Source organism: Epinephelus fuscoguttatus, linkage group LG2 (assembly GCF_011397635.1).
Source record: "Epinephelus fuscoguttatus linkage group LG2, E.fuscoguttatus.final_Chr_v1".
NCBI lineage: Eukaryota > Metazoa > Chordata > Actinopteri > Perciformes > Serranidae > Epinephelus > Epinephelus fuscoguttatus.
The window spans coordinates 30,476,077-30,494,773 of record NC_064753.1 but is presented as its reverse complement, the minus strand read 5'-3'; the positions used below and the strand labels follow the sequence as shown (position 1 = coordinate 30,494,773).

The window sequence follows — 18,697 nt, the reverse complement described above, 5'->3', positions numbered from 1 at the left end:
ATATTTAGGGACTTAAACATAAATGAATTCAATCACTTAAAGTACCTTTTGTGAACCCGGAATTTAGATGTGACTGATAATGATATAAGTTACCTTTCTCCTTGTCGAGTGGCGGCAGGATGCTGTTGTCTCTGCAGACCTTGAAGTAGATCTCCTGCTCCACACCTTCAGGGATGGCACCCTGCGGGATAATTATGCTGACACCTGTCTCGATGGAGCTCAGGACGCCGCCGTTGCTGTTGAAGATACCTCGAGCTGTTGCAACCACTGTGTGGCCCTCATCTTCATCCTCATCATCATCCAGGGCACTGGGGCTGAGGGGAGAGATACCTTTACTTTCACACTCTCATATTCAGCAGAGTAGTTTACATTTAGTATGTAGTCAGACGGAGTTTGTTACCTCACAGGGATGGCCTTGGGCACAGCGTTGATGTTGTTGTGCTGGTGTTTGGAGCGGTGGTCCATAGTGCGTGTGAAAGTGTCCAGGCCACTGTCATGGTCTGTGTTCTGGGGCTGCGGGGGAATCTGAGGCTTCACTGGGCTGGAGCTCCGGCCCTGTTTGAAACACAGGAGGGGAAAGTGTTAAACTGTAGGGGAAGACAGCAGCAGTGAGGCATAGCATAAGAGCTGGGAGCTGGATATTTGCATGAATCTTGACGTCTTAATCAAGTAATGTCAGAGGAGGAAAGGGAGCAAGGGAAAACCACACTCTGCTTTGCTTAGGATGGTTTTAAGTCCCTGTGGCAACCATCACGATCATGACTCGTGACTTTTTAAAGATTGATTTCAGACATTTTAATTTAATTAATTTTAGATAAATGAATTCAGTGTCTTTTAAGACTGTTTAAGAACCTCAGGGAACCCCAGTAACATATATTTCAGACCAATCTGTTCTTAGTAATGAGGAATTACCAACTGTGACAAAGTTATAGCCACAGAAAAGTTTTTTAGATAGCGAAATCAACAGAGAGGAATGCGTTAAACCAACTGTAAAAAAGTGAGTTAGGTGAACAGTGAGGTCAGTATGAGATCAAATATACGGAGAATTACAGAAAAGCGTCGCTTATATTTTTGACTTGGTACCAAATCTGAGAGCTACAGTTAAATGATGTCATCTATTTACTTGATTTAAATTTAAGTTCACGTGCGACTGCTGTTTACCTTTGGAGCAGTATCCGGCTTGTCGTTGGGCAGAAGGTTGTGGTTGAATTTAGGACTGTCGAACATGCGAGCAAAAGGCTTGGCAGACGTTGTGTAGGGCTTGGGCGTGTAGCGGTTGTAGCTGGTTGCTGGTGGAGCTGTTTTTGGAGGATGTTCACTTGTGCCGTTAACTGGGGACTTCTCAGGGAAACTCTTGTGAGGCAGGAAGTTGGTCTGGACAGTGTCGTCTCGGCCGGGAGGCTTGGCTGCGGAAGAGACAAAGTACAGTGTGAGACAGTACACAGGTGCATCTTCACGTGATTACAGTCTTGTGTAACATAAAATCCTGACTACATTTTCCCCCCTTGGATATAACACAGTAAATCTTACCTTCAGTTGCGGGTTTGGGGAGCGTGGCTGGTGGCAGAGATGGCGTCACCTGGGGAACTGGTTCATATTTTTTCTCCACTGGACTTGGTTTCTCCACTGACTCCGTCCTACATCAGAAGACCAAAACAACCAACTGAAGATACGCATTAAAATGACCAAGAAACTGATCATAAAACCACAAAGGCTGCTAAAGATAGTTGGAAGGAAAGTTGGAAAAGACACATTAATTCTCCAGATCATCAAAGAGGAAAAAAACAAATATGTTTGATGAGGATATTATACTCAGCATGTCTGGGAATGTGTAAGTGACTGAGCATCACCTGGGGTAGTTGTTAGTTGTTTGTGCTTGTGGCTGGGGTTTGTTGGGACCAGCCTGGAGCCTGTCAAAGTAAGAAAGCTGCTTCCTGTAGTAGTCCTCGTCCTCATCAGGGTCGTAATGGTTGGAGCGCACGATGTCATCAGCGGCCTTGGACTGAGGCTGCTGAGGACCTGGGGCTCTGAAACAGCAGACGAAGAGTTTACCATGACACAATGAAGGTGCTTTAGCAAACTGGTCAATGACTGGTCAAATTGACTAACTACACAATTTCACTGTGATATTACTCAGGGTGACCAAAAATGCAGTTACAGGAGCAAAAGCAAAGGCTTACCTAAACGTCTTCTCTTGATCCAAGTTGCTCAGAGAATTTGCTTTAGGGATGACTCCACCTGCTTTCAAAGGTAAATCAGCTGCCTGTAATAGCAAAAGCAATAAACCTTATCAGCAGGACAAACACACACACACACACACACACACACACACACACACACACACACACACACACAACAACAACAACAACAACGTGCTTATTTCTCAAGAAGTTGAAAAGCAAAGGTACAAGTTAAAGGGTAACTTCGGTATTTTTCAACCTGGACCCTGTTTTTACATGTTTTTGTGTCTAAGTGACAAATCAGAGCAACAATATTTTGAAAGTGGTCCAGTAATAAGAGAGTATGCCACAGCTAGAAGCCGTGAAAGAGGCTGCACTGTAACCACATCGCGTATTTGGCACTGTCAGTTTATGTAAACTCAAAGTGCTTGTTTTTGCCACTGACAGGCTCAGATTGTTATGATAAGTGTCTGAAAACTTATGGAGAGGATCCCTACAGAGATAGACATTTCTGTTAAGGAGTAAGATCCTTTTTGTTTATCCAGAAACAGCCCTGAAATCGCTACTCTCTTATTACTGGACCACTTTCAAAATATTGTTGCTCTGATTAGTCACTTGGACACAAAAACATGAACCTACCAGACACCAATAAAGGCAATAAACAGTAATTCTATTATCGTAAATCCCAATTCATTCACAACTGACAGAAACAAACTAACAAAAGCAGTCTTGGTTCGTCTCTCTACTGTTAAACTATAACTAACTCTGATTTGGTTGAATAAACCCTTAATTCACCCAGTTAAATGTGAAAAGATGCTGCCTCTATAAATGCTAAAATTACTGTTTATTTAAATGGAGTCCGATGGGTTTGGCAATAGCAAATTTGGGGCTGTTTCTGATTAAACAAAAAGGATCTTAGTCTTTAACAAAAAGGTCTGTCTGTAGGGATCTGCACCATAAGTTATCTGACACTGGTAATAGCAATTTGAGCCTGTCAGTGGCAAAAACAAGCACTTTAAGTGGATGTAAACTGATGGTGCCAAATGCCTCGATTGGTTGCATTGCAGCCCGCTTTACCAGTGTCGGCATGCTCAATACTAGACCACTTTCCAAACTCTTGTCACTTTGACACAAAAATTTGAGAAAACAGTGTTCAATTTGAAAAATACCTTAGTTACCTTTTAAGCACTAGAATAACTACTCTTACTGCATAAGCTGCATAAGCTGCATTATGTAATATAACTACAAAGCTAATAAGTTTACCTTGCTCCCAGATGAATCCCCTGCATCTCTGGCTCTATCCACGGATACAGAGCGTTTGTTCTCAAACATCTTGACCCTTGTCAGGACTGACTGTGGCCGCATGGCTGGGTCTTCCTGTTGCTCCTCTCTGGCAGAGAAAGGCTTTGGAGCATCTGCAGGGGCAGGTGAGGGTGCCTCTGCTTTGGGAGGAGGTGTGGGGCTGGTTTCAGAGTTCACATGAGTAGGGTCATACTGCTGAGGTTTGTAGCTCTTTTGTTGCGGTGTTGGTCCCTGGTTATAGGCAGGCCGCTGGGCAGCAGGGTCTGGGGAGTGGGCCGCGGTGGGGTACGTGCTCAGGTGAGGATCCTGGTCATAGTGCATGTCAGGCCCTGGAGCAGGAGGTGGAGGGTCATCATAACGGACAGGAGCCGGAGCGGTCGGCTTACCGTAGCGAGGCCGTCCGTCGAATCCCTGCTGAGGTGGGGGCTCGTCATAGCGGAGAGGAGGGGTGTACTGGGAGTCAGGGCCGTCACCGTATGGCAAACGGGGATCGTATCCCTGGGAGTTGGCAGTAGAGAGTGGTTGGCTGTAGGGGTTCCACTGTTGCTGGTCGTAGTGAGGCACGCTGTTCTCATAGGGCGGGTTAGAGTCATAGTTTCGGTACTTTGGTTCTGGGTAACCACCTCCACTGCTGACTCCACTGCTGCTGACATCATACCGACTGGGTGGGTGGTCGTAATCTCTGTATGGCTGCTGGTCAGGGTGATATCCCTGCTGAGGGTTGTAAGCCACAGGCTTCATGCTGTGACCGATTCTCCCCGTGTTGTCTGTGCTGTATGGATCCTTCTGAAACATCTACCAAACAAATACACAACAAAGAAGAGGGTTAGCAACTGCACTGACATACTACACAGATGTAAAATGTGTGATTTGAAAAACTGGACTGATTTCAATCAGTGAAAGGTTGAGAAAAGGAGAATATTAAAACAAGTCCGTAAAATTAATTGCAGAAGAAACAAGAAGGGAAAGACCTGAAATAGAGAAACTGAGAGGGAGGGGTTACTGGTCAGATAATATAGTAGATTAAATAGAAATCGCAGCACAGCCAAACACTTATTGCAGCTTGAAAACATCACATTGCACCACTGCAGCTCCAAATTAAACACTGAAATTAAATTAACAAAATAACAAAGTTGTTAAAAAAAAAAAAAAAAATCAAAACAATGGGATGCATTTTTCTTGTCCAAAGTGGCAGAATGTGAAAACGGAATTCAGAAATGTAATGTCAATAATTTGGCTAGTAATTTGGGGTTTCTGCCCTGTTGCATTCACAAGTGAAAATGCCACCTACTGTCTTGTTGCAAAGATAATGGCAACTTAAACATCCACAATAATATTTAACATTACAAGCACATAACCATTGTACAAAAACATATTTAAAATTCTGACAACTGAGAAGTAACCATTAATTATCCATCCAAATCTGCAGGACACGTCTGTTGAGGTTGTCTAGGTTATTCGGCCATGGCTATATTTAAAAAATAAAATATAAAATGGTTGGAAAATTAATGGCTACTTTTACAAATAAACGGTCCATTCAGTCTGCACTGATAAATGCGTCACAAAGAAATCTACTTCTAGTGGTTAACAGAGAACGAGGCAAACATGTTGCAGCCATGCAAAGAGGATAAGCAACAGTGAGAGCCGCAGGTTTTCCGCTGCTCCTCTATACGTAGGCATTATCAGCACAGCCATCACCTCCAAGCCCACTGTTGTTTACCAGCATTTGCTCGCACTCTGGCACATGCACACACATCCACGCTCTTGCACAAGAACACCCACTCACATACACACACACACACACACACACATCTCTGTCTCTTCTGGGCAGCACTGTGGTCAGCAGACATGCAGGGCGGAAGGAGAGAGAGAGAAGCGTGGCAGCAGGAGGTAGGTAGGTAGACAGGCAGCAGCAGCAGCACAGGAGGTCAGCCGGGTCAGACCGAGCTGAGCTGAGCCGGATCACGGAGCGTCCAGTGACGGTCAGATGGATACCTTTGGTTCTGAACTGGCCAGTCCAGACTGTAGAGGTTCTGGTGTGACGCTCTGGGGGGTTAGCTCAGGGGTGGGCCTCCTAAGTGAGCCAGCCTCCGGGATGGGGCTTGGCTGGCTGTGAGGAGCTGCAGGAGCCTCGTCAGGGCTCAGACCCCCTACAGTTTTTACAGTAACGTCGACAGCAGGGGGCACTGTCTCAGCCAGGGGCTCAGGCTGCTGGGGGATGCTAGGGACGGCAGCGGCCTCTGCTTTCTGTGAAGTGGTTCAGAAATGTTTAATAACACGCGCTGACACTACGGTGCAGTACTAACAAGTGCTACTACCTCCGCAGCCCCTCTACAACGGTCTGCTCCTCACTTGTGCCTACAGATTACATGGAGTCAAACAGCCAATCACCCGCCTCCACATTTAACAGTAGCTGTAGATCAACCAATGTCATGCGAGAGTTAGGAATTAGCAGAGGGACAAGTTTTCATCGTTAGAGTATACTAATTTGATTTTAATTCTACGGTTACAATACAGTAGTTTCTTTTTTCCCCTTTTATGTTCATTAACACATCATGAGACGACAAAGGTTTAGATTTGGGTGTCACAACGGCCAATTGGGTGTTGATAAATACATTTCACAGGTACACTGGTTTAACACTGGCATTTCCAACATGCACATAATACTTTCTTGTGTCGTATTGTCACAGTCTCGATCACAGGTAGAACAAAGGTAGGAAGTGCACATAGGTGAGTACTGGTACAGACACTTAGACATCAATCATAAGTTTCTTTTCCCAGTGACATCAGCAACAGTCACACCAATAAGACAGCTTGTGGTAATACAGAGTACAAGAGTAACAGTAAAACTTCTGTAGAAGTTCTTCTCCTTTTCAAAAATAAAAAACACGCTCACAAACATCAATCAACAAATACATAAAGGCAAATAGATAAAATAAATAATATCATAAATATAGATATATATATTATATATAATATTTATATATTGCGATAAATACCTGACCACAGAAGTTTTCACTTTCCCACTGATATTGTTTGGTAACAGTAGATAGACAGATTAACTGTAAAAATAAAAAAGTGCCTTCAATAGCGCCTCCAGAAAACCCTTCTAACGCAAACCACGTCCTCCAGACAACAGGGAAGACGTGCAGCTCTCAGAAACGCTACCTGCTGCGGCACTGGTGCCTTGAATCCAGCCGGGTCGATGCGGTTCAGGGGGTCCGGCTGCACTGTGTGAGTGTAGCTAGCATAGCCAGGGGGCTCCTGGATGACAGGTGGGTCCTCACGGACAGGCTCAGAGGAGCGGGTGATGGCAGGCTCCGTGGGTGGACCCACGTCGTCATTCAGCGTTTCGTCCAGCTCCTGGTCGGTGTAGGCTCCACCCTCTGTGTCCGTGTCCTCGTAGTCGGAGGTGTGGCGGCTGTCAGTGCTGTACATGGAATACTCACTGCCTGGCGCTGATAGGTAGGACAGGCGGTCATCGTGGATGTCCAAGTCATCCTCAGCTGCGCCATCAGCCTGGGGAACAAAAGGCAAAGTGGGAGAGGGAGTGAGAAAAGAGCATTTCTAGTCTACACATTTGTGTTTGTGTTTGTTTGTGTGTGTGTGTGTGTGTGTGTGTGTGTGTGTGTGTTACTTACTTTGCCCTCTGAAACCCACACCAGCTGGTTCTGCTGCTGCTGGATTATCTCTTTCAGCGCCCCAAACCAACCATCGTTCATGTTGTTCAAGTTAATGGTCGCTAAATACACAGAGAGGAAAGAGCAGAAAGAAAAGAAAAAAACACATCTCTCCAATCAACTGAGTGCCAAAAACTTTTCAAATACCAATTAAGTACAACCATGAAATCTAAAGTCCCTTTTAGACGTGCACTCTAATCCATAAATGCTTTGCCACTTTTACATGATTAGCATCGTGTCTGAAAAGGACTCCTGCTAGGACTTAGTTCACGAATGTATTTGTAACTTAAATACAGCCACATATCTTTGATTTGTCATTCATAACTGGACTTCTAACGGTATCAATGTTATCTGCAGGCTACAGGACAACGATGGAGGAAATACAATAAACACAATTACAACAGACAACGACAGAAACCATTTAACTACGTAACCCGCCTACTTGCTTACAGTCAAAACACTAATATCAAAGAAAAATGACCAAATGAACAAAACCTTAAGTCCACAAAATTAGGCAGGCAAAGCACTCCACTTCTAAAATGCCCCCCAGTGTGGTATGACCCCATGTAGTTGACAGGCAAAACTGAGTCACAGGTGGAATGCGAAGAGCTACAGCCGGAGAAAATGTCTCTCCTGGCTTCCTTACAGTCATGGGGCAGCTAAGATAACGAAAAAACGGGGACCAAGTCATCTCGTAACCAACATATCAGGTATGGAATTAATCTGCAGATAGGCCTGTTCAAAATGACCAAACTTTTCTATGGATGTCAGGTACTGAGCCATGGCGAAGGCCAAAATGTGGCTTGCAACATACTAGGTAAGGGTTCTTGATTTTAGCCGAGCAGATGTCCAGAAAACATGCAGCCCGTACTGGCGGATTAAGAGAAATGAGGAGTCAGTTAGTGACGGTAAAAAACAGTCAATAAAACAAGTTTTTCAACAATTTTGAATCGCTGCAACCACAAGAGATCCTTGAGCATACAGCCATACACAAAATATTTGACTGATTGGTCCAGTAGTTTGTGAGAGTAGCTGCAGACAGACAGATACACACAGTCACACACAGTCTCACACACACACACACACACACACACACACACACACACACACACGATCTTATAAAGGCAGTCACAATCACAGTGGAGAAGCAAGTACCTTGTTTTGAATAAAATGTGCAAACCAATAACAACATACTAGAAAGAGATACTTAAAATGCAAAGTTAAGGAACTGCTCTACCTCAGTCTCAAGGAGATAAACAGGCAGCTTGGAGGTACCTTCCCACATTGCCTAGTCCCATGTGCCAGATTCTAAATATAAAAATATCCCACTTTTATCCGTTTCCAAGTTTTACATACAGTAATTGCAGTGGGACGTGATTATGAGGCTTGATTTTGAGGATAACTTTCAAATGAAATCCAGTAGATAAAGGCGTAGAGGTACAGATGCAACTCGGTGTGTAGTAGTTGTTTGGACAGATTATGTAAAGAAATGTGTGTGCTGCAAAGAGCCAAGAAGAATACTTTCTAGGACTTCTCCAATATCTTTATCGACAACAGATGCTCCTAAAACATGGTCACACCACTTGACAGAAAGAGTGCATGCTGAGAAAGGGGCCCTGTGGGTGCTCTTGTGTGACGGTCAGTGCTGAACAAGCGTTTGTAAGGAGTCTGACAGAACAGGGCCAGGCACAACAAGTGCAGCCTCCAACACTGCGGCACTCAATTGTCAACTGCCTTTGAAATGTGTCTGTGCTGCCTGTAAAATCTCTACCATCCCTACCCGTCTACCCCGTCTTCCCTTCCTCCCACTGGACTCACTGGTGAAGAGGTGGTGGTTGTTCTTCCTTAATTTAAGGGCTCGCTCATAGAGCTTCCTGGCACTCTTCCTGGACTCGGGGCAGAGGCGGGTCCTCATGTTCTTGACACCCTGCTTTGTGTCTGGGTTGAGAAACACCACGATTGGATACCACTGGGCGTAGTTCAGACGGTCCACTGCATTAGGGGTGATGTCCAGCACTGCATGCTTGTCCTTCATACACAGAAATCAAATAAAAACAAAAACATTAACATATTGTCAGTGTGTTTATTTCCATATTGTGAGCAGTTCCAGGATCAACATTCAAGCTAAGGATGTTTTTTTTTTCTTACATACAGTGTTGTGTACACCAGAGTGCAGTACAGCAGAGGGCAGCAGTGAGCTGTACATACCATCGTGGCTCACGGCCATCTTTTCATTACCATAACAAATCTGTCAAAAGATGTTCATATGTCTACATTTTGTCTGCATAAATAAATGTGTGTGCACGTCTAGCTTCTCACCCGGTCAATGATCTGTTTGATGGTGTGCAGGCGAATGATGCCGGAGCTTTTCTGGTCAGTTCCTGCATCCCTGGGTTCACTCTCTGTGGAAGACAAATGGACAGAGTTGCCGCATCACATCAACACAAGAGACAAACAACAATAAAACCAGGCTGTGCCCCAATTAGACATCCTTGTAGCGTGCAGTTGTCGACTCCCATAAATAGAGCTGTTAAATACAGAATAATAATCTCCATACAGGAGAAGACAAGTGTACGTTCGTGAGAACTGCTCTATAATAAAGACAAAATGAGGACAGCAGCCAATTCATGCAATTATTCATTAGGTATTTTGGGTAGGTTTAGGGAAATTAAATTCAGTGTTTAATATATTTGTGCGTGCAACTGCATGTAACAGTGTAAATTATGGTGCAGGAAATGTGTTAATGTGAGAAACACTGACATGAAATATGCACATACAAGAGCATGAGGGTCATTTTTGGGATTAACCAGAATACAGTGTCATTGTAAGCCTCAGGGATTTAAGCAAGGATGTGTAGAGGGGTTTATGATTCACATGAAGATAAGCAATGGTTTCCTGCCTAGACACACAAGGTTCAAAGGAGGGCAGCCACCTCACCAGGATGTAGTATAGTAACAACTGAAACACATCACAGGACGAGGCTTGATTTCTAGTATTTCTAATAGGATCTATGATCTGGAAGCACCGCTCTTACATGTAACTACCCAAAAACATTTCAGGGAGAGCAGATAGCCATGCAGCAAGTCAAGATTTAAGCGTATGCAGCAATGCTAAAAATGTAATGTTGGGATTTAGTAATGTCTGTGTCAATATAATATTTAAAAGACCAATTCTGACACAAGGAAGTCTTTCCATTAAAACTTAGGGGCTTTATACCATCACTGCATTATAAAAATAAGGCAGAAAAACACGCACGCACACACACACACACACACACACACACCACTGTCAGCTTTGTCTAATATACACTTTATGCTTTTGTAGAGTAGCGTCACAGCAGTGGTTTGACTATGTAAGCCATTAAATGACCCACTCTGATCAAATTACATACTGATACACTTTTGGTGCAGCACGTGCTTGAACCTGATATCCAAATATTTGGTGACAATTTTGCTGTGTGGATACTGTGTCTGAATGCTCACAGTGTCATGAGATTTATTTTAGGATGTGAACCATAGACTGTATATAAAGATGGACGACATGACAGCTTCCAAAAAAACGAAGCCAAGCCATTTTGATCGCAGGCTGGTGACCGGCTACAGTAGAGGTCATAAACCCTGCCCCCTCCATGTTAGAAGATGGGACATGGGCCAAACTAAAAATCAAAGTACAAAGCTGGTTTATTTCTAGTGTTGTTTTTTTGGATAAGTTTGGTTTTAATTAGTTATTTGATGCTATAAAAAAGGGGTTTGACGTCTTAAGTGACAGCTGTGTGTGCCAACTGGAATTCAATACCACAGAGATTGCTACAGTGTAGACTGACTCCAAATGGCATCAGCAGCCCAAGATGGCAGCGGCCATATCTGGGATATTCTGGCTTCATTTTTGTACAGTGGGAGGAAGTGGAGAAGTGTTGTCCATCTTTATATACAGTCATTAGGGGTATAACAATACACATATTCATACTGCATTCGTTCTGCACAAGTCTTTCAGTTTGGTTGGTCTGTACACAAAAAAACAGTCCAAATTATGTTAATTTTTTATACATTTAAAATTTTAAAAATCAAGGTGAACTGTGAATTTAGTGAACTGTTACACCCCTAACAGTCATTGATATAAGCACATAAATAGATGGTTCATTTTTCAGCTGATTGCTGAGATGGTTTATTTCATCTATGTAATATTATGGGCATTTTTTTTTTAAAAGAAAATCTGTGCAAATCCTCCAGTTCGGTGATTAATGCCGTGTTGATTTGTTGCATTTTTTTTTTTTAGATGTGGTATTTTATGGGAAAGTATGGAAAAATTAGTACAAAAAGCATAAAAATGAATGTCAACTTTTTTAACATTCACAGTGAATTCTGCATTATTTGATCATTTCCTGATGATTTTGTTGAAAAGCAACTTCACACATCTCAGTTTTCATGGCATATTAACTGCACAGCTCTACATGCTGCCTTGTTGTCTCTCTATATGATGCCATTAAGAGGGGAATACCACTAAATTTAACTGTGAAATTACTACAGTATATACTGCTGTACATTAATCAGCATTCACTAATCTCTTCCATGATCAACACGCAATATCACAATGACACACAGCTCCTTAGAGACTTAAATTTGGGCATAAATGTGTTGAGTGGAAAACACTTGCACATTTAGATGTCCAAAATGTGATCTGTGCTAATGCAGTGGAGCTTCTGAAAATATTAAATAGATATAATTTCATTGATAGTTGTGTTTTTTGTTTACCATAGTCAAGTGCAATTTCAGTCAATAAATCAAGTACAGTATCAAGAGTAGATTTTGTTTCCACTGAAAAAAATTACAGGAAAATTAAAAGTAGCTGTGTGTTAGTGTGAAATTGCATTTCTTCTGTTTCAGCTCTTCTGTGATTTGTTTAAACAATCGTCCTGATATAGTCTAAAACAATTGTTATTGCCAATTGTAATAACAAATGTTATTTCATAAATCAAGTGCTATTCCCCAACACACACTGTTGACACATCTATAGGCCAGCTAGCCACCAAACACCAGTTTAAAGTTTATCTGCCATTCACTGAATCAAATGAAACAAAAGTTGATGCACTAAGTGACATACTTTCCCCTCCTTGTTGTTGCTGTGTTTCTGAAAAGAAAATACAGTTACACAAACATCACTGGAGTTACGCAAATAAACATCAAGGAATGGAAATATTTAATGTGATTGTGTGCTCAATATGTGTGTGTGTGTGTGTGTGTGTGTGTGTGTGTGTGTGTGTGTGTGTGTGTGTGTGTGGTTGCACTGGCATGCATGGGTGTGCACTTAAAGTAATTGAAATTCAATACTGAGTGTTAAAATAAAACCACGCATTAAAGAAGGCTGCAGTTTCAAGAAGTAAGAGGCAACGGGTGAGGACTGAAATGAATAAAAGTATGCAGCTCTGCTTGGAGCGCACAAGAGTGAAAGGAAAAACAAAGATAGAGAGATAGAGAAGCTATAAATAAACTCAGGAACTAACAGACACAACTTGACTAACCTGACAAACTGACCCACTAAAATAAATTGGGAATTTGTAGTAGTAGTAATATTCTCGAATAAAGCAGTATGCCATCTTTTTTTTTTAAGAAATGGGCATCCGGTGAATGACCATTTGCTTCAGTTTTAGCTAAAAATTGAAGCAGCCAACAGCAGTGGTGTATTTCTACAAAGAATATGCTACCAAAATGTAATGCCGAGGAGGAGAAAAGAGAGTCACATGCGGTATTGACTGCCATGAGACTTACTGTTACAAATCGCCAACAGAAGAATTCTCAAAATTTGTTCAGAGACAATAAAGTCAGTAGAATAAATTTTGCTAAACCAATCAAATTAGATGTAGACAAGCTATAGATAGCTTTAAAACCTCTCACAATTATTTAGGTTGTTCAGGGCTGTGTAAGATAAGGTAAGATAAACTTTATTGATCCCCCAGGGGAGGGAAATTCAAGCGCTAAGACTGTAGAGCTACCATTTGGATTTTAAAAATGACAGGTACGCAGTAGAGGTTCTGACCCAGCAGTGAGTTCAACATCTATTAGATACTGACCACTACTGTGAATATTTGAGAGATCCTGAGAAATTTGACAGCCCTCAGACTTAGTGTGTGAATTAAGAGTGTGGTCTCCTGTTCAAGCAAGACACAAGGGATGCACAGACTGTGATATTCTGGGATAATACTGATGTTTTCTGTTGATGTTTATTTTGTTATTATTTATTCCCCCTTTCGTGCCAGGGAAACAAAGAAATCTTCAGTATGTAAAATAACTGTTTTACAGACTTTCAGCCCTTCATTACATATCTTTGACTGAACGAAAATTCCTTTATTCAAATGTTTGAATAAACAGCCTACTGTATAATATAACCTTGTTTCACATGAAAAACATCTCAAAATACCCTCTACAATATCATACATTTGAACACATCATGATAGCATTATAACTTTCTTCGCCAATACTCATTTGTACTGAATAGATCATGTACGTACCTGCGTAATCTACGTTAGCAGGTGCTAACATTAACTAGCTCTCATCCTGTCGATTTCAACATGGATTTGTTGTTCACAGTGTAGCATTATCAGGCGAAAAATAAATGAAATAATATGTTGTGCCAATTATAAGTCTACTGCATCCTTTCGTCTCGAAGGAGTCCAGAAGAAGATCTCAGTTTGTCCTAAACACGTTTTCTATTGTTAGTCTCGAGCCCTGCTTTTGAGCCTGCGCAAAACTGATGTGACGCAACAGAAAAACATCGGCCACTGTCGTCAGTCATCTTATTTGCTGAAAGGCTGATGGCAGTCAACAAGGTGAATATCAGCCAATAAATCGGTGCATCTCCACAAGACCCACAATAGGACACCACACAGAATGTGAATATTAGAACAGAGGGTGACTCGTATTTCATCACTTACTTGCTAGTTCAAAAATGTCTGGCTCCTCCCTGGCCAGTTTCTCTCTGGCCACGTCTGCTATCGGCCCAAAGAGAACCACAGGCCTCAGGAACCCAGCTGTGCAAGAACAAGACCATGTCATTGAGAGTACAATGCTTAGCATCATATAACACAAACATTTTTACAAATTAATAACTTTACAATGTTTAGAAGCATAGAAACGTTAAAACTATAGATGTCAGCTAGCTAGAACTCAGTGCTGTGAAGGACCTTAGGCTACAAGGTTGAAATCTGTCCACAACTTTGTAAGTTCTTCCTAAATCAAAGTATAAAGATATGTGGGAGTTCACTGCTGTTACTGCCTTTGCCAACACACTCTTACCTTCCCTCAGCACCACCCTCTCATAGGCAGGGAACTTGGTCTGGACTGGCTGGGCCGACAGGTCCTCCCTGCTTTTCCGCAAATTCCTCTTGGAGCTTCGCAATCCTCGGAATCTCCAAAAGTCTGCTCTGTCGCCTCCTGGTGTTTTGGGAAGGGTGTACTGCACACTGGATAGCTGCTCAGCTCTGGACAGAGAAGCAGGAGTAAGGTCAGATGCCAGTACTTCAGTCAAAACTGCAACCAAATGCACTTTGAGGTTGTTCAGGTATTTATCTGACAGCTCACTAACGTTTGGAGGGAACAGCCATGGTGGTATACTGGCAGTGTAACTGTAACACCACTGTACAGTACTGAGCTGTAAATGGTTGTCAAACTCATTACGGAGTAGTTGCCATTAATGACCGAAGAAATGCTGATGAAATGCTTAAAAGCTGCTTTATATTTGGGCTAATTGATACGTTGCCTTGGGGGCTAATACAACCTAATTTATAGCTCAGTGTTCACATTATGAGGAGCTAAAACATCACATAACCCAATGATTTTTCAGTGAACTCTTGGCAGTAGAATAACAGAGTCAGCGCTTTGATATTCATAATCTCACTGTTTTACATTGTCGTTTCCCAATGTAATGACAAAGGTCACATACAGTGCATGTATAACAGAAACTAAGGTAAGATTTTGCAGTAAAATGGCAAGCCTTATTTATAAAACCGTGACTACGTTTACATGGATACAAATGTTCCACTATTATTCTGAATATGACAATACTCTGAATATGATATGGGTCATGTAAACAGCATATGCATATGTAGATATTCAGGTATTAGGAGCATTCTTTGGACATGTATAGAGGACATTTGGAATATGCTTCTCTATTGCAGTTTTTGCCACAGTTTGCAACACATGGCCTCTTCCCAGTTTACAGCCAGTTCTCTGCTTTGTCATGGATGCATTGTACACTAACTAACTAACCAACAGTTTGCAAAGCTGGTGTACAGAAGCATGCTCAAAACAGAAGCCCACAATTCTGTCTGGAAGGAAAAATACACCTTCTTTAAAACATTATGAAAGACTTGGATATCAACTTTTTGGGTATGCGCAAATATTACAACACTGACATTTTCAAGAAAGCGGCTGAAGGAATGAAAGAGGGAGGCTGTATTTGCATGGTCAAACAAGTCTGGGGGGAAACTTTGAAAAAATCCTGTCATCATGCAAAAAAGCAATATGACAAGCAGCTTCAACTACTCCAATTTTCCATATTTTGAAATGATGCATGACATGTCAGGGCATGTAAATCGGAGTGTGAATGGCTGCATGTAAATGGGAATATCAGTGGAATATTCCTTTTCATTACCCATGTAATGGGTAATATTTTTTGGAATAAGGGCAGAAACTGGAATATTTTTCACATGTAAACACAGTCAGTGGGAACATTTTTAGTCTGTTCCCTACAGTTTACATATTAAGATCACTGCAGATGGGTCAATACATTCTAACAACGCAAACAGTGGTAAGCAGTAAGGTTAGTAATGCAGCGGGCCTACCGGGGAAGAACTCGTCCCTTTTGGCTTTTAATAACAATGTTCTTCCTTTGATGCATGTTTTTAAAAATAATATTATTGAATGCTGAGTGAGATTTTAGGGATTTATATTTTGAAAGAATATCCAGGGAGGCAAGTTTATCTTGGAAGAGAAGCGGAGACATATTTCACAATGCTTAAATGTAAGCGATAGAAACGCATGCAGCATGTGGAAAGCGATGTCTGCTCTGTCAGCAGGACAGTGAGGAATCTCTGTGTAAACATTGCCAGGGGCTGTTGAAGGCTGTAGAGGCAGGCCTAGATAAAACGATGCTGGATCATGGGCTACAGTACATATCCTCAGACACATGGGCCTCACAGAGTCCTCACAAACCTCACGCAATGATCCTTAAAAACTAAAAATGCCCTACTTTTAAAGAAATTCCAGTTTATGCGGACTATAACACAGAATTATTTTCTTAAATACAGTTACAGAAATACAAATAATACCCTTTAAAAAAAAGAGAAGATTGAATAAATGTAAATGTGCTCTCAAATCTTTTCATACAACTCTCAGATTAATCACAATGCTTACATTCCTTTGCCTCCGCCCCTGCCCATTCATAAAGTGCCACAACAAGCCATACAGGTATTAAAGGTGTGACCTAAAACTTCTTTTACCTGTTCTTGTTGGGGATGATGCCCCTTTCCACTTCCTGATGGTTCTTGCCAATACGGATAGCAAGCCAGGAGCCTAGCTTCCCGTTGTAGAGCGTGTCTACAACACGAAACACCTCACCCTTGTTAAAGCTCAGCCCGTACGGTGACTCTTTCTCATATTCAAAATGTGTGCGAATGTAGAAGGAGTCACCCACGTCCGATTCCACTATCCTCCGGTACACTAAGGAAAAAGCAGAAAATAACAGAGATGATGACAGCGACCTTTTAAATGTGCTCGTTTTGATGCCTGATACGTTTACACAACTGGCACAGTGCTTTATACTGCCATCACTCACCATCCTTCTTCTTCTGGGCCAAAATAGTAACTTCTTCCCCTCTTGGGAGATCCAGCAGAAACAACACAGCCTCCTCCCGGATGATGTTTGCAAAGTCCACATTGTTCACCTACGGATGCAGAACAGAAGACGGAGCAATTAACAATCAACTTAAAGTCCACTGAAGGATTAGTAGAGTACCATACAAAACAGTAACCTATGAACTCTTAAGCCATGTTACAGAAGGCCTCCTTAATCCTCATACACTTCTCAATAATCACTGTTTAATGCTTAACAATTGTTGAAAGTGTACTCATTTTTCAACTTTTAACATCTTTACTTTTTCCACATAACTCTAGCATATGTTCTTCTTATTCTCAGAAGCAACGTAGGGAAAGAAAAACTTCCTCAACAGAAGCAGGGCAGTGTATTCCCCCCTCAACCATGCAGCCTCCTCCGCATCGCAGCCTACATCCCAAACACAATAACTGCTGTTTATTGACTCTGCTTGAGGGGCGGCAGGGGAACCAGAAACACATGGTCTGAATCACTGAACCTCAGAAAGACACCTTTATCCTTCCCAGAAACAGGAGAGGGCTTGACGTCTTTATCTCCACTAGCACACCATGACCAAAGGGAAACCATCTAAAGATGGAAAACAATGTCCTTAAAGTCTCTGAGGAGTGTTTGCACAGTGGAGAGAACACACACTGGAGTGGGAGGAACACAAGACATAGTATATTCATTAAGGGAAGGAGATTCGGTAATGGACAGATTTGTCTATGAGATAAAAGCAGTCTATAAATGTTTATATCATGGGGGATAAAGAACTGTCTGCGCAGAGCACGATTATACAGATTCACAGTTAAAGCATTAAACAAAGCAGATGTAATGCTTGGCTGCTGTATAAACATGTCAGAATGGATCCAACACTGACATCAAGAGGGTTTTCATCATCCCATCAACACTGTTAGTCTAGTGTTCAGTGAGACAGAAAGTCAACTGTTCCGAGGTCAGAGTGCAAGAACGACCTCTATTGTGTCTTCACATTGGAAACAAGGGGAGTTTTGACACGAGGCAGAACTCGCAATGACTCACACACTGACAGATACATTGTAATGTATTCCCAACATCTCTTAACACAGAAATAAAACTATTGTGGCCATGGAATCACATAGTTTCACCACTGATTAGTTAGTGTGGGCAGCCACTATTTTGACAATAACACCAGATGTTCTTCCCACTTTCACACATGTGACATGGGAAAAAAATAGGCACAGTTAATACTTTCTAAACAAGAAAGCCTGAATGAACTCTGAACGAAAACAATACCTTAAAATCATGTTACAAGCTACATAATACGAAAACAACATGCTGCAAATACAAAGCATTTAACGAAAAGATCGACGTCAGCAACATCTACCTGTGACTCAGAGAAGTAACATAACACACACACACACTGTGTTTACCTGGCTACAAAATCAACAAGTTACTGGGAAGAATCTGGTCGGAGAGAGAATACACTTACACACCCGATTACTGTAAAACTTGTGTTTACAAGCGACAGATTTCCTCCCTACCGCAGTCCAGTTTTTCAACTGAGGCTGGCATGTTTGATAATGACAGTGTAGCCTGAGGAGTTTTTTTCTTGGAGCGCTCTGACAGACGGTGCAATGAAAGGACATCTTTTACAGAATTTAAAAAAATAGTCCACTTCAGCTGTGAAAC

At 41.9% G+C, this 18,697-nt stretch overlaps 1 protein-coding gene across 8 annotated transcripts in view; it reads right to left on the bottom strand.

Annotated features, from left to right (window-relative positions):
- Positions 1–18,697, bottom strand: part of LOC125881656 (tight junction protein ZO-1-like) — a 59,095-nt gene that overhangs the window by 6,439 nt on the left and 33,959 nt on the right. For 4 of the 8 annotated variants that reach the window (XM_049564899.1, XM_049564934.1, XM_049564942.1 and 1 more), the window contains exons 12-28: positions 16,991–17,099; positions 16,656–16,875; positions 14,452–14,636; positions 14,091–14,186; positions 12,263–12,289; positions 9,482–9,564; positions 8,981–9,191; positions 7,124–7,224; positions 6,651–7,001; positions 5,478–5,729; positions 3,444–4,277; positions 2,181–2,263; positions 1,851–2,027; positions 1,531–1,637; positions 1,162–1,406; positions 401–555; positions 94–314 (exon numbers count right to left, since the gene is read on the bottom strand). In XM_049564899.1, the coding sequence (XP_049420856.1) occupies positions 94–314; positions 401–555; positions 1,162–1,406; positions 1,531–1,637; positions 1,851–2,027; positions 2,181–2,263; positions 3,444–4,277; positions 5,478–5,729; positions 6,651–7,001; positions 7,124–7,224; positions 8,981–9,191; positions 9,482–9,564; positions 12,263–12,289; positions 14,091–14,186; positions 14,452–14,636; positions 16,656–16,875; positions 16,991–17,099 (3,457 nt within the window). The remainder of the gene's footprint in view (positions 1–93; positions 315–400; positions 556–1,161; positions 1,407–1,530; positions 1,638–1,850; positions 2,028–2,180; positions 2,264–3,443; positions 4,278–5,477; positions 5,730–6,650; positions 7,002–7,123; positions 7,225–8,980; positions 9,192–9,481; positions 9,565–12,262; positions 12,290–14,090; positions 14,187–14,451; positions 14,637–16,655; positions 16,876–16,990; positions 17,100–18,697) is intronic. The other 4 variants (XM_049564916.1, XM_049564925.1, XM_049564952.1 and 1 more) reach the window with 1 other exon arrangement.